General features: G+C 38.7%; 1 protein-coding gene across 1 annotated transcript; it reads left to right on the top strand.

Moving 5' to 3' along the window:
* On the top strand, window positions 1-12,139 carry C30H9orf64 (chromosome 30 C9orf64 homolog). Its single transcript, XM_043453738.1, has 4 exons — window positions 1-593; window positions 1,113-1,372; window positions 8,926-9,121; window positions 11,341-12,139. The coding sequence occupies exons 1-4, from the start codon at window positions 257-259 to the stop codon at window positions 11,571-11,573; spliced, it is 1,026 nt and encodes a 341-aa protein (XP_043309673.1). The 5' UTR covers window positions 1-256; the 3' UTR covers window positions 11,574-12,139.
* Window positions 12,140-14,023: the final 1,884 nt, after the last annotated feature.

The following is a 14,023-nucleotide window of genomic DNA, read 5'->3' as shown; positions in this document are numbered from 1 at the left end:
CTCCCGGAAGTGCCTGCAGCCTCGGGCTGGTTTTCGCTGTCCCCCAGTGGTGCGCGCGGGCCCGTAAGGGGATTGGACGCTGTCGGTTCTCTTATCCTCTCTGAGAGGACGGGAGCCTGTTAGGGCAACGATCCCGCGGTGGGAAGGGAGGGAAAGTCGTAGGGGACCCTGGCCTTTGTCCCTGCTAGAGAGGGAAGGGCGTTTGGCCAGCCCGCGGGCAAAAGTGGCTGTTCCAGTCCCACAGGAGAAGTGCGGGATGGACGGGCTTCTGACTCCTAGGGAGTCTGCAAAATTCATTGCCGAGAACAGTCGAGATGTGTTCATTGACCACGGAGGCGTGCGGAGGGTGGCCGAGCTGCTGCTGGCCAAGGCCACGGGGCCCGAGCTGCGCATTGGGGGCTGGAAGGCGATTCACGAGCTGAACCCTAGGGGCGCAGACGAGGCCGCCGTTAACTGGGTGTTCGTGATAGACACGCTCAACTTCTCTTTCTGGTCGGAGAGTGACGAGCATAAATGTCTGGTGGGGTTCGGGGGAAAGACGTACAGTGGGTACTGGTCCCTGTGCGCCGCGGTCAACAGAGCTCTGGACGAAGGTTGGTACCCCTACTCCCGGTCAGATCCAGTGGCTTTGAGATTTCATTTTACTGGGAGGGCCCCACAGAATGGGTTGGGACACGGAATAATGTATTGATAAACCGAATTTATTGCCGGTATCTCTGCTTAAAATAAAAGTACGAGAAGCTGGCATGAAATCTTTGTTCCGTGTGAAATGACTCTGATTCTTACCACTATCGCAGCTAAGACTGAAAGTCAGTTTTCTAGGGAACACCACTCTGATGACATGTGAGGAGCAAAGGGGTAAATATTATCCCACACTTTACACAGTCAAAATACATTTGATGTGATATTACAATTGTTAGAAGTGGATGAGTAAGTACAGACGAGCAAATACAGAATGAGGGATCGGTTTCTGATTTTTTAATTATTCATCTACTTTTAGTTCTTTCCTGTAATACTTAAGTGGTTTCGTTTTAATTGTATGTTGTAAAAGCAAGGGTCTAATGAATATAAAAGTATGACATTGTTCCTCTGCATGTGCTTTTCTTCCTTAGGGATCCCAATAACTAGTGCTTCCTACTATGCCACAGTGACCCTTGATGAGGTTCGACATATACTGCGGTCTGACACAGATGTCCCCATGCCTTTGATAGAAGAGAGGCATCGGATTCTCAATGAAACCGGGAAAATTCTACTTGAGAAGTTTGGAGGCTCTTTTCTTAATTGTGTCCAAAAAAGTGATAAAAGTGCTCAGAAGTTGTTGCACCTGGTGGTTGAAAACTTTCCTTCTTACAGAGATGTGACTCAGTTTGAGGTGAGTTTCTCCCCTTCTGGAGATTTTAGAGTTCTTAATTATCTTCTCATAGATAACTCTTTTACTTTCAGAACTCCTTTGGAGAATAAAAATTTAAATTCTGGAATTTTTTCCTAATGGAACCAAGGAACAGTAACAAAATTGTTAAGCAGTGTTTCAAAGACATTACTTCTCTTAATGTTTTCTAATCAGTGTATTTCCTTTATTCTTTTGTCCTTTACAATGTTTCAAACCTAAGAAAACACTAGACTTAACATGATGTCACTTAGGGATAGTGAGGTCCTTTTAGTACTTCAAAATCTTTACTTCATTGGATGAGAATCAGAATGTATACTAAATTTTCTCTTAAAAAAATTCCTTGCTGAGTTCTAATGTATTTTCTTTTTCATGCACAGAGTACTTTAACAGTATTATTTGCTCTATGGTACAAAAAAATTTAAGTAGGCATACTTTTAAAATGGTGAACATTTTGTATATTCTCCTAGTATACATCTGGATTTTGTTTTTGTATAATTCGTTTAGAATTTGTTATCACTGTGTATTTTTAACTGTTAAATAGAATTGAAAGTAACTTAAGAGGGAGCATATATATAAATCTCTTGACTAAGTAAATAAGTACTTATGTCAACTTGAAATTTTAAAGCTCCCCTTTTGTAATCACAACAACTAAAATGACTGGTAATATTGTTCAAATCCCTCTTTATGATTTACAAGGTATTTGCATGCACACACTCTCATTTGATCCACAGAACAATTCTGTAGGGCTAAGGACAAGGAGCATTGTAGTCCTGTTTGTAAACCTGGAACCAAAGTCTCAGAAATAGAAAGGTTAGCTAATGTACAATATCTTAGGTCATTTAGTCAAGAAGTAGCTAGCTTTTCAGTTCTACTGTAAAGTGAAAGATGCCTGATTATGTATGTTAGGATTCTTTTAATTGCAAGTGACAGACACAAAACAAGATTTGGAGATAAATATCCAGGATCAGAGACTCAAAGCCATCGGGATTCGGTCCTCTCTTCTTTGTTTCTGCTAACTCTGTTTTTCTCTTACCACAGACCAACTTTCTCCATGAAGTAGAAAAGTAGATAGCTGACCTACTTTATAGCACAGAAAACTCCACTCAGTACTCTGTAATAGCCTACTCTGTAACTCTACTCAATACTCTATAACGGGAAAAGGGTTTCCCATTTTATCACTTTAGCCACCAGGGAGAGAGGGAGGAACTCTCTTACTTCCAGTTCTAAAACCCCTGGACAAGGACTGATTGACCTGGCATGGATTATGACCAGTTAAGTGTGACTGTGGAGAGTAGTATGGATGGACACAGGCAGTTCCTAGGAAGCAGACCCTAAGCCACTGTTGAACTTCATTCTCTTCTCCCATCCAAGTACTAACCAGGCCCGACCCTGCTTAGCTTCCGAGATCAGAGGAGATCGGTGGCGTTCAGGGTGGTATGGCCGTAGACCATTCTCTTCTGAGGAACCATTTTATTAATGCAGAGGTTACTATGAGCTTTATCTTAGTCTTCAAAGTATGTCATTTCAACCTTGTTTCTCAAGGAAATTTGGATCATGTTCCTTATTTCATCATGCTGGCCATTTAAATATATTAAACAGTGTATAAAAGAAATCAAACTGTCACTCATGTGGCTTGAAATCTGTGTATTCCAGAATCAACATGGTTGTTGTAGAAGAAGGGCTAAAATTAAATTTAACATGACTTTAGGATGGTGGCCCAGTTGGTAAAGAATCTGCCTGCAATGAGGGAGACCTGGGTTCGATCCCTGGGTTGGGAAGATCCCCTGGAGAAGGGAAAGGCTACCCACTCCAGTATTCTGGCCTGGAGAATTCCATGGAGTGTGTACTCCATGGGGTCGCAAAGAGTCGGATACGACTGAGTGACTTTCAATTACTTACTCACTTACTAGGATGGAATGAATTCAGGACATCATCTAGTTGTTTACTTTCAAGTTGTACTGAATTTTTGTTTTTGTGAGAGAAAGGAGTGAATTTTTTTGGGTAGATAAGATTGAGTTACTAAGCGTTTGCTGAAATTCTCTTTTATTTATAGCAGAGTGCTTTCTTTTGATTTGTTATATATGCTGAGAAGTTCAATTAGAAACTGTACCAGGATATAGATTAATTTTAAGGCTGATAACACCTTGTTTTTTTTTTTCTTTTTTGGCCACACCGTGCGGCATGTTGGCTTTTAGTCCCTTACTAAGGATTGAACCTGTGCCCCCTGTATTTGAAACTCAGAGTCTTAACCACTGGACCACCAGGGAAGTCCGACACTGATACATTTTAAAATGAAAATTAGTAGCTGAGCCATTTCCCATCAGTGCTCATTTCTAAAATACATTCTTACAGAAAAATCCCCAAAATGTAACAAAAATCAAATTTAAACATTTTAGTACTTTCTTAAAGAAGTATTACATTTTTTCATTTTTCATTTATATTTTCATAAGATTATCATTATTGTTATCCCAAAGTGCTATATTTCTTGAATCCCTGTGATTCCTCACATGTCACTGAGTGTATAGTGAGGACTCACTTAATCCTTTGATTAGTTAATTTTAAGTTGCCTTTGCATATTTATTTATTTTTAAAATTTTTTATGGAGTATAGTTGATTTACAATTTTGTGTTAGTTTCCAGTGACATAAATAATTCACCAAAGTGAATCAGTTATACATATGTCTACTCTTTATTATTTATTTTTTTGTCCACTCCTTTTTAGATCCTTTTCCCATTACAGAATATTGAGTAGAGTTCTCTGTGCTACACAGTAGGCCCTATTAGTTATCTACTTTATATAGAGTAATGTGTATATGTCAATCCCAGTCTTCCAAATGATCTCCCCACCCCAACCTTCCACCCCTGGTAACCATACGTTTGTTTTCTACGCCTGTGACTCTGCATATTCATTTAAAAGATGAGCAAATAATTAAAGCACTTTGCTCAATTCCAAGTCTCAAGGAATTCTGATGAACTTTTGGTACTGCTGCTGAATTCAGAAAGTGATAAAATCAAATGTATTTTTTAAATTGTAGTTGGTTATTTATTGGCTGCACTGGGTCTTTGTTGCTGTGCTCGGGCTTTTCTCTAGTTGTGGCAGTTGGGGGCTCCTCTCTAGGTGTAGTGCAGGGCTTCTCAGTGTGGTGGGTCTCTTGTTGCAGAGCACAGGTTCTAGGTGTGTGGGCCTCAGTAGCTGCTGCGCTTTGGGCTCAGTAGTCGCGGCTCGTGGGCTGTAGAGCTCGGGCTCCATAGTTGTGGCGCTTTGCGCTCAGTTGCCCTGAGGCACGTGGAATCTTCCCAGGCCAGGGATCGAACCCATGTCCCCTGCATTGGCAGGTATATTCTTATCCACTGTACCACCAGGGAAGTCCTCAAATGTCTTTCTATCCATATTTTTAAAATTTTCTAATTGCAAAAGTAAAACTAATTATAGATTTTGGATAGTACAGAGCAGCAGTCTTTATTCTGCCAAGAGGTAACCTTTGTTCACAATTTGGTCTTTTTCTCTCTGTGTGTGACTATTATTGTGGGAAGAAATGTGCTATGTAAACTGTTTTAAAATTTAATATATTACGAGCATCTATGTCAGTAAAAATTCTTTCACAGCACAATTTTTTTCCATGCCACCCTTCTTAATGGCTTCATAGTACTCCACTGTATTGATGTACATTAGCATAATTATTTGCCCAAACTATTTTACCACAATAATTGTGATATATAGTTTTATTTTTAAATTAAATTTTATATCTTATTGTTTCCAGTTTTATGTAAAAATAAGCAATATTGCACAGCAGTTTAACACCCCTAATTATTTCCTTACAATGGATTCCCCATAATGGGATTACTGAGTTAGAGTGTGGCCAGGATTTTCAGACTTATAATACATAAAAATGGTAACTCTTCTCCAGGAAAACAATAACAAAGATGATCAGCAGTAGCATATTAGAGTGTCCTTTTCCCTACTCCTTCATAATATGGTAGTAGTATCAATTGCTATATTTTTTAATCTTCAGCAAGTTACATAAAAATAGTTACAATTGTTTTTAATGTTACACTTATTTACTGAGATTATCATTTGTTTTTAGACATTGTGAACAAGTTAATGAAGTTAGAGAATTTGTCTAAATGAGACAGATTAGATGAGTGATTTCTCAACCTGGCTGTGCCCCAGAATCAGGAGACTTCAGAATTCAGATACATTTCCAAAGCACCACCATCAAAGATTCTGATCTCTGAGTAAAAGAACTTTATTTTGAAAGCTCTTAAATTGACTCTGATTTAGAATATTCAGTAACTATTGTTTAGTTGTTAAGTCATGTCTGAGTCTTTTTCATCCCCAGTGACTGTAGCCCGCCAGGCTCCTCTGTCCATGGGATTTTCCAGGCAGGAATACTGGAGTGGGTTGCCATTTCCTTCTCCAGGGCATCTTCCAATCCATGGATTAAACCTGCATCTCCAGTGTTGGCAGGTGGATTCTTTATCACTGAGCCACCAGGGAAGCCCATTCAGTAACTATATAAAAGCCCTAATTAACAGATCAACTTCCTTTGTGCTGACATACTGATAAATATGCATGAAAAGCTTAAGCTTTTCTCCCCTGGTGGTTCAGAATCCGCCTGCAATTCGGGAAACCTGGCTTAGATCCCTGGGTTGGGAAGAACCCCTGGAGGAGGGCGTGGCAACCTGCTCCAGTATTCTTGCCTGGAGAATCCTCATGGACAGAGGAGCCTGGTGGGCAACAGTCCATGCGGTCGCAAAGAGTCAGACAGGACTGAGTGACTAAGCATAATTGATAACATGTTACGTTATTTTTAAGCATTTGTAATCCTTGACCTTTCTAGTTTGTTCCTGATAAGTTTGTTGCAGAAAATCAACTCATGGTTATAGTGTGTTACATTGATTATTACTTTATAAAGGCACTGTTTTGAGAATATTTTATTTGCAAAGCAGTATTATGGAACATGTGTGCTGTGTGCCTGGTCGCTCAGTCGTGTCTGACTCTTTGTGACCCCATGGGCTGTGGCCTACCAGGCTCCTCTGTCCATGGAAATTTTCCAGGCAAGAATACTGGAGTGGGTTGCCATGCCCTCCTCCAGGGGATCTTCCCGACCCAGGGATTGAACCCAGGTCTCCCGCCTTGCAGGAGGATTCTTTACCATCTGAGCCAACAGGGAAGCCCTATGGAACATATAGGGAATTGTTACTAGAGGATTTCCTGGTATTTTCAGTGATATCAGTTAATATTTTGGAGATGTAGATTTGGTTACTGAAATTATTTGACAACTAAAAACCATATTAGCTTGTTAAAAAATGCTTTATAGGTGATTTGGGTTTATTTTTAGACTCTTCACTTGAATTTGTTTTTGTTTTCATTTTAGGGTATTATAATCTAACCTTCATGATACGCTAGTTGGCTACCATGGAAACAGTGCTCATGATGTGACAATTTGTGTTTTGTTAGACGCTGGCACTGATTTTGTTATATGTCTGGCTTCTAGATTTTTCCTGTTTGCTCTATGCATGCATGCGTGTTAAGTTGCTTCAGTTGTGTCCAGCTCTTTGCAACCCTATAGACTGTAGCCTGCCAGACCTCTCTGTCCATGGGAATCTCCAGACATTGTGCTGTCCTCCAGGGGATCTTCCTAACCCAGGGATTGAACCCATATCTCTTATGTCTCCTGAATTGGCAGGAGGGTTCTTTACCACTAGTGCCACCTGGGAAGCCCTTGCTCTATGAATCTTGTTAAAAATAGGAGACAGTAGCTTCTATTATAATACATATTATGATTAATACTTCTTTTTGGAACAGTTTTATTTTGTGAATTAAGTTTTATGCTTGCTGTTCAATAAAGTTGACTTGAATTAGAAATCTAGTTACCATCTACAAGTCCAGCATCCATAAAGGAACACTTGCCAGGTTGTCATATTTTGATAGGTTTGGGAATATAGATTATTCCTAGGTGATATAGAAGTATTTCTTAGTGGTGATTTCTTCCCCCATCACTCAATGTAATTTACAGACTTTACACCAAAAAATGAGTGTGTGTTTGCCCTAGAAAACAAAATACTCAGTTTCTTAGTGGTGGCTTTAGAAAATTTAGTTTAAAAAAAGATGGAAAACTTAGTTTACTTAGAAAAAGTATGTCTGGATTGATTGCAGGGGATATTCTTTAAACAATATTAAGTTATTTCTCATTAGGATAGTATAGCAATATTTTTAAAATAAGTAGTTTTAATAGAGTTTTTTTTAATAAATAAAGGAATCTATATTATCATCTTAAAGAATTTTTATATGGAGTCTATCTCTTGAAGAACTTAACTTCATTTTTTATTTACTTCTTTATGTCATTTACTTATTTAAACATTCTCCAAGGTGGTCAGAATGTGTTTTGGGAGCCAGTGATACTTATTCATAGTTAGCAGACTCACAGTTACAACAGATGATTTGAGGTAATTAGCCTTGGTATTAAGACTAGATGTAGATTGTAATTATGTTTTTCCACGGTCAGTGCTAATGAGCATTTGTACTTTATAGAGAATTTTTGAGTTAAATTATGACGCATTGTCTTATAATGCTTGGTTAAATTTATTTCTGCTGTGTATAATTGGTAGCTTATTTTGTTATATGGACGTAAATATTGACTTGGACCATTTCCAAAAATGGTTGACTTGATAAATTCTAGCTGTTGATCCGGAGAAGGCAATGGCACCCCACTCCAGTACGCTTGCCTGGAAAATCCCATGGATGGAGGAGCCTGGTAGGCTGCAGTCCATGGGGTTGCTAAGAGTCAGACACAACTGAGCAACTTCACTTTTAACTTTTCACTTTCACACATTGGAGAAGGAAATGGCAACCCATTCCAGTGTTCTTGCCTGGAGAATCCCAGGGACGGGGGAGCCTGGTGGGCTGCCATCTATGGGGTCGCACAGAGTCGGACACGACTGAAGTGACTTAGCAGCAGCAGCAGCAGCTGTTGATCAGTTGTGTCTTTATCTCTAAAATACGTTAATCATTTTATCTGAAAGGAAACAGTTAAAAATGGATATTGTAATTCTTTTCAATAATTGTAATTCTTTCAAAAGTGAGTTCAGGGATGATTATTTTTTCTTCCATATGCTTCTGTATTTTATATAATTAATGTGAATTATGTTTCAGTCAGAAAAGCATATATATATTTTTTAAGAAACTTTCTAAAGAAATGCTATCCAGCCCTTAAACATGGTAAGCAGATAAATTACAGTGGCACAGAAATATGTATATGAAGTAATGTCATTGAAAAAGAACACTTAAGTAGTACCATGATGGCATGAATTGTATTTTATGTGCTTTGAAAAATAAAGGAAGTAAACCTGGAGTGATAGAGATAATTTAGCATGTATAGACTCCCTTTTTTTTCTATAAAAGGTCTATAAATTCTTACCAAAGAGTAAGATTATTTACCCTTGAAAAAATGTTTTCGATGTGTACCTTTTTTTAATAGTATACATAAAGCTTTCAGATACCCGGGTAACATTCATATTCTCTTCATTCATCAGGGGAAAAGAATTTCTTTTTACAAAAGGGCCCAAATCCTGGTGGCAGATACGTGGAGTGTATTAGAGGGGAAAGGAGATGGCTGCTTTAAGGACATCTCCAGTATCACCATGTTTGCCGACTATAGATTACCTCAGGTCCTTGTTTACCTGGGAGCCCTGAAATACTCCGATGAACTCCTGGAGAAGCTTCTCAAAGGTTTGCTAGCTTAATTAAGACATTCTTTGTTATACTGTGAATTGTTGAGTCTTTGGCATTTCTTTCACAAAAGGTCTTCCCTTAAAAAAAAACAAAACACTATTATTGTTAAAGGCACATGTAAAGAATGTAAGGGCAATTAAATTATAGAGAAAATTGTTTTTTTTTTTTACACTGTGGAATATGGTTATTGCTGGAAATCACACTATCTGGACATCATCATTTCAGAGTCTTGTATTAAAATGACACCTAAATTTATGTCACATGACATGAAGGTGTGCAACACTAAGACAGTGTTATTAATTAAGTGTTATTAATTAAGCTTAAGAGCACACTACACTGTGAAATAGAAAGTGGGCTGAGAGATAAATAATATGCACTGAATTTTGAGTGAGGAGGCTCCAAGGTCTGCCTCTGGTTTATCTTGCACAAGTCACTGACTTTTCTAGGCTTATTTATTTGCCATTACTGAGTTTGAATATTCATTCTCAAGAGTGAAAGTCTTATAATGAGTATAGATAATTGTGTTTGTATGAAAAGTAACTTTTCACTTTTTAAATATTCCTTTGCATAAGGAAAATAATTATATTGTACAATGTTCATGTTAATTTCTCTTTTAGGGGCAATATTTTCAGCTACTTTTTTCTTTATTTTTAAAAGAAGTTGTTTTTATGATTGAGTAATTTTCTCCCGTGAAATAGATTTCAATCACCCAAAATAAGAATAACACAGAATATAAAGGTACCATTATTCCTATGGTTGCTTCTACCAGATTTTGTATGCAGCCTTGGGCAATCCATTTTGCCCATTTCCTCATTTGAAAAATAGCGAGCTGTTTTATGTCATAATACTCATGTCTGGAGTCGTTAATTGTTGAATACCTTTAAAGGGACAACCTTTAGCAGTCAGGGCTTCTTCTACATACAGCCATATTCAGTTGATCTTTTTTTTTTTTTTTTTTGGGTGTATGCAATACACATTCTTATCTTTATAAACACTTTCTTGCCTGGTGTCCCCCACCCAAATTTTCTTTTATTCAATTCAAATCCTACACATCCAAAAAGGCTTAACTCAAATGCTAAGCCAGTGTCTGTTCCTCCACCTGCCCCAAGGATCGGAGATAGACATATGGAAGGGACACAAGTAACACTATTTAAGATCCCGAGTGACAGAGTGGAACCAGTGGGGCTAGGGCATGTCCCCAGGTCTCAGGGGACCACAGGGCTCCTCAGCTACTGTGAAGCTCTGTGCAAGAGTACCGATTGGTGGCCAGAGGCCAAATACAGCTTGCAGATGTGTTTTGTTCGGCTTGAACAGTGTTTTAAGCAATTTTTAATTAGTTATCAGCACTTGACAATTAGATTTCACATGAAATTCAGTTTTCTGATTTCCAAGAGAAGAAAAATGCTCAAACTTTGGGGTCTGTCTACCTTGACATGGGGCAGCACATGCTCTCTAATTGACCACATTTCGCATCCAGCTGCTGCATCCACTTACTCTGTCTGCCTCATCTTTATAGACAGTTGAGTTGCTGAGCCCAACTCTAGTCTCCCTGGCAAAGCACTGCTGGTGTCCACCTTGCAGGATCAGACACACTCTGGAGACTGCAGTTCCTGTAGGAGCTAGCGGCTCTGTCTTCAGGCAGAGCTGACAAAAGGATTCTGACTCCGAAGAACAAGCATGGTTTTCCTTGCTCAAGCTAAGAACCTTGATCTCCTAGGTTTTTCTTGATGTATCTGGAGTGTCCCGAAGACAACATTAAGTTCTCAAGGGTAAGGGAGGTGCTGTTCATTTGGCCCCATAGGAGTCCTCCAAGTTTTGTAGTAATTTTTTTTTCTTCTACATCAAACCCAAATTTTAAATCCCCTCTTTTAAATAATTTAATAATCTTGCTGTCATACTTTAAAATGTATGGTTCACCCATATTCAATTAGCAGATATTTATTGGGGAGCTAGTATATGCAAGGCGCTATGCTAGGTCTTATGAATATTGAGACAATCAAGTCAGACACGATCCCTGTCCTTGTGGAACTTAACTTGCAATTTTGAATTAATGCCAGAGTTTAGAAATGGTTTAAATTACCAAAAATAAATAAAGTCTAAGATTTACAATTTTAAAATGAATACTATTTAAATACTGCATTTTGTCCTACAGTCAAGTTTTGAATACATTTTATTTCATTGACTATTATGCTTGTTTTTCTTTTTCCTCCTTGCAGGAGAAATGCTTTTTTATGGGAATAGGCAAGAGGTGGAAATCAGAGGGTGCTCAGTTTGGTGTGTCGAGCTGATCCGGGATTGTCTTCTGGAGCTTATTGAAAAAAAGGGTGAAGAAGCTACTGGCGAGATCAATTCCATTCTCTTGGATTACTACTTATGGGACTATGCCCGTGATCACAGGGAGGATATGAAAGGAGTTCCATTTCATCGTACACGTTGCATATATTATTGACCCATAGTGTAAACTGATCCTAAGAAAATGCCTTGCATTTTTATATCATAATTATTTATACAATTCTGCTTTGATATTAAGAGAAGGTGGTAGAGGTTACAGCAATAAGCAAATGGATTAGCCAGACTCTTTTAAAATATTTTCCTGACATATCACTCTGTATTCCCAATTTTATCCTTTGTTTACTTGTTTAGTTTTGACTATATTTTCTCTTTCTGTAGATACATGAGAGAAATAATGAAGAAAATTTAATGCTTTCTTTAAATCTCAGATTTCTTAAAATTAATCATGCCTTATAATAATCTTTAGTGATAATATTTCATCCATCCAATCGGTATCTTTTTTCACAGTACAGTAATTTTCTGTGTACCATAATCATTTGATATGAGAGAGAGTAGGGTCTTTGCTGTATTGAATGCTGCCACTCTTGCAGAAATCAATCTTGACAGATATTTAAAAACTTTTTGTTGATAAACATAATGATTTTCAATTTAGGATATCTTTTTTTTCTTCAGAGTAAATACATTGGAATTTTTTGAATAAAGATTTTTTAAACATTTCTTAAATATAGAATGAATTATTTCATTAAATAGAATTTGCCACATATATTTTTTTAAAGTTTACACTACATTTGATTATCTGTGTTGTAGGACTCTCATTTCTCATCTTCACCACCACTTTCGTCTAATGTGCTTAGTCACTTGTGTCCGGTTCTTTGTGACCCCGTGGAGTATAACCCACCAGGCTCCTCTTTCCATGGGATTCTCCAGGCAAGAATACTAGAGTGGGTTGCCATGCCCTCCTCCAGGGGGCCTTCCCAACTCAGGAATCAAACCCAGGTCTCCCACACTGCAGGGGAATTCTTTACCATCTGAGGCACCAGGGAAGCCCTTCCTCTAACATAATCTCGATTTTTGTTAATTATCTACCTCGTCACCTCACTCTGTGTACATTAGGGAAAGCTGTCCTTTCTCCAAGCACTTTACTGCCATCTGCTGGAAACTTGTCAGAGTAACTTTACAAATGACAATGAGTGGGAATGTGAACAGGGCACCCTGGAGTCCTATACTGCACTTTTTTTTTTTTTAATTTTTATTGGAGTGTAGTTGCTTTACAATGCTGTGTTAGTTTCTATTGTACAGCAAAGTGAATCATCCATATGTTTACATACATCCCCTGTTTGAATTGCCTTCCCTTTTAGGTCACCACAGAGCCCTGAGTAGAGTTCCCTGGCTATAAAATAAGTCCTCATTGGTTATCTATTTTATACATAGTAGCATATACACATCAGCCCCAATCTCCCAATTTATCCCACTCCTTCCCCCCTTGGTGTCCATACATTTGTTCTTTACATCTGTGTCTCTGTTTCTGTTTTTTGATAGGCTCATCTGTACCATTTTTCTAGACTCCACATATATGTGTTAATATACAATATTTGTCACCTCTTTCTGACTCACTTCACTAACAGTCTCTAGGTCCATCCATGTCTCTGCAAATTTAAAAAGCTCGCACCCCCAGAAGTAGTGGTCCTGTATCTATCTCTCTCCTTTGTGACTAAGGGGAAAATGATCTCGTCCCTAGTTCTGGAGGTGGACCCAAGTTAATATGAATGGTTTATTATTCATGGTAATCCTGTTCTCTGTTACTGCTCTAGTAATGGATATATAATCTAGCTCTGGCTAGTACACTAAAGGGCAAGTCTGCGGGGAGGCTTATGGCAAAGGGTTTCTCCACTTTTAAGAAAGGGCCATGGAAGGAGATCCCTTTTCTTCCCCTGAGCAACGTTCTGTCTAAACGTGATCCCTGAAGCTGTAGTAACCACTGTGTGGAGCCAGAGCCCTCCTGTCCCTGCCCTGCCTCAGTCAAACTTGGCTCTGGCTTTCATCCCTGAGATGATGAACACAGCACCTCATTATTGCCATCATTTTGAATTAGTGTTCTGTAGAAAATATCATAGTTAATAATTTCCTATGTAACCCTCTCTTTTAAGGCTGTAGGAACAACAAGCAAAAGAGTTGCTTAGACCTTGGGACTAATCCAACTCCTCATCCTGTCCCTTCCGACTCCTTTCCTTCTTCTGCCCACCCTGTACCCTTTTCTTACTTTCCTATCTTTCCCCTTTTCTCCTTCCTCCCCACTCTCCTCCCCTTCTTCCTTCCTCCAGCTTCAGCCAGCTCTAGCCTTCCTGCTTTCTGCATTTACTTCATCATGTAAAAGACAGGGAAGGCAGTTCAGGACTCTATGGTGCTCTTCGATGTCCAAGACACAGCTGTCTTTTCTCTTGTGCCGCTGAGTGTAGCCTGGACTCATGATGTAAGAAGTCTGCATTCTGGGCAACAGGATTGAAGAAGATATGAAGTTGAAGCATGCAAGAGTTGACAGGAAGGTTCTAGCAGCTCTGCCTTTGGCTGTCTCAAATCTTACCTATAAGGAGGGCAGACTAGAGCAAG

Source organism: Cervus canadensis, chromosome 30, assembly GCF_019320065.1.
Source record: "Cervus canadensis isolate Bull #8, Minnesota chromosome 30, ASM1932006v1, whole genome shotgun sequence".
Lineage (NCBI taxonomy): Eukaryota > Metazoa > Chordata > Mammalia > Artiodactyla > Cervidae > Cervus > Cervus canadensis.
Note: the sequence above shows the minus strand (reverse complement) of the source record. Positions and strands in the feature narration are given on the sequence as shown.

What these genes read in the sequence shown, in the direction of transcription:
- C30H9orf64 (XM_043453738.1), top strand. Translation starts at nt 257, where the DNA reads ATGGACGGGCTTCTGACTCCTAGGGAGTCTGCAAAATTCATTGCCGAG. An exon ending in CAACAGAGCTCTGGACGAAG is followed by an intron (nt 594 to 1,112) that starts GTTGGTACCCCT and finishes TTTCTTCCTTAG; the next exon opens with GGATCCCAATAACTAGTGCT. An exon ending in CCTGGAGAAGCTTCTCAAAG is followed by an intron (nt 9,122 to 11,340) that starts GTTTGCTAGCTT and finishes TCCTCCTTGCAG; the next exon opens with GAGAAATGCTTTTTTATGGG.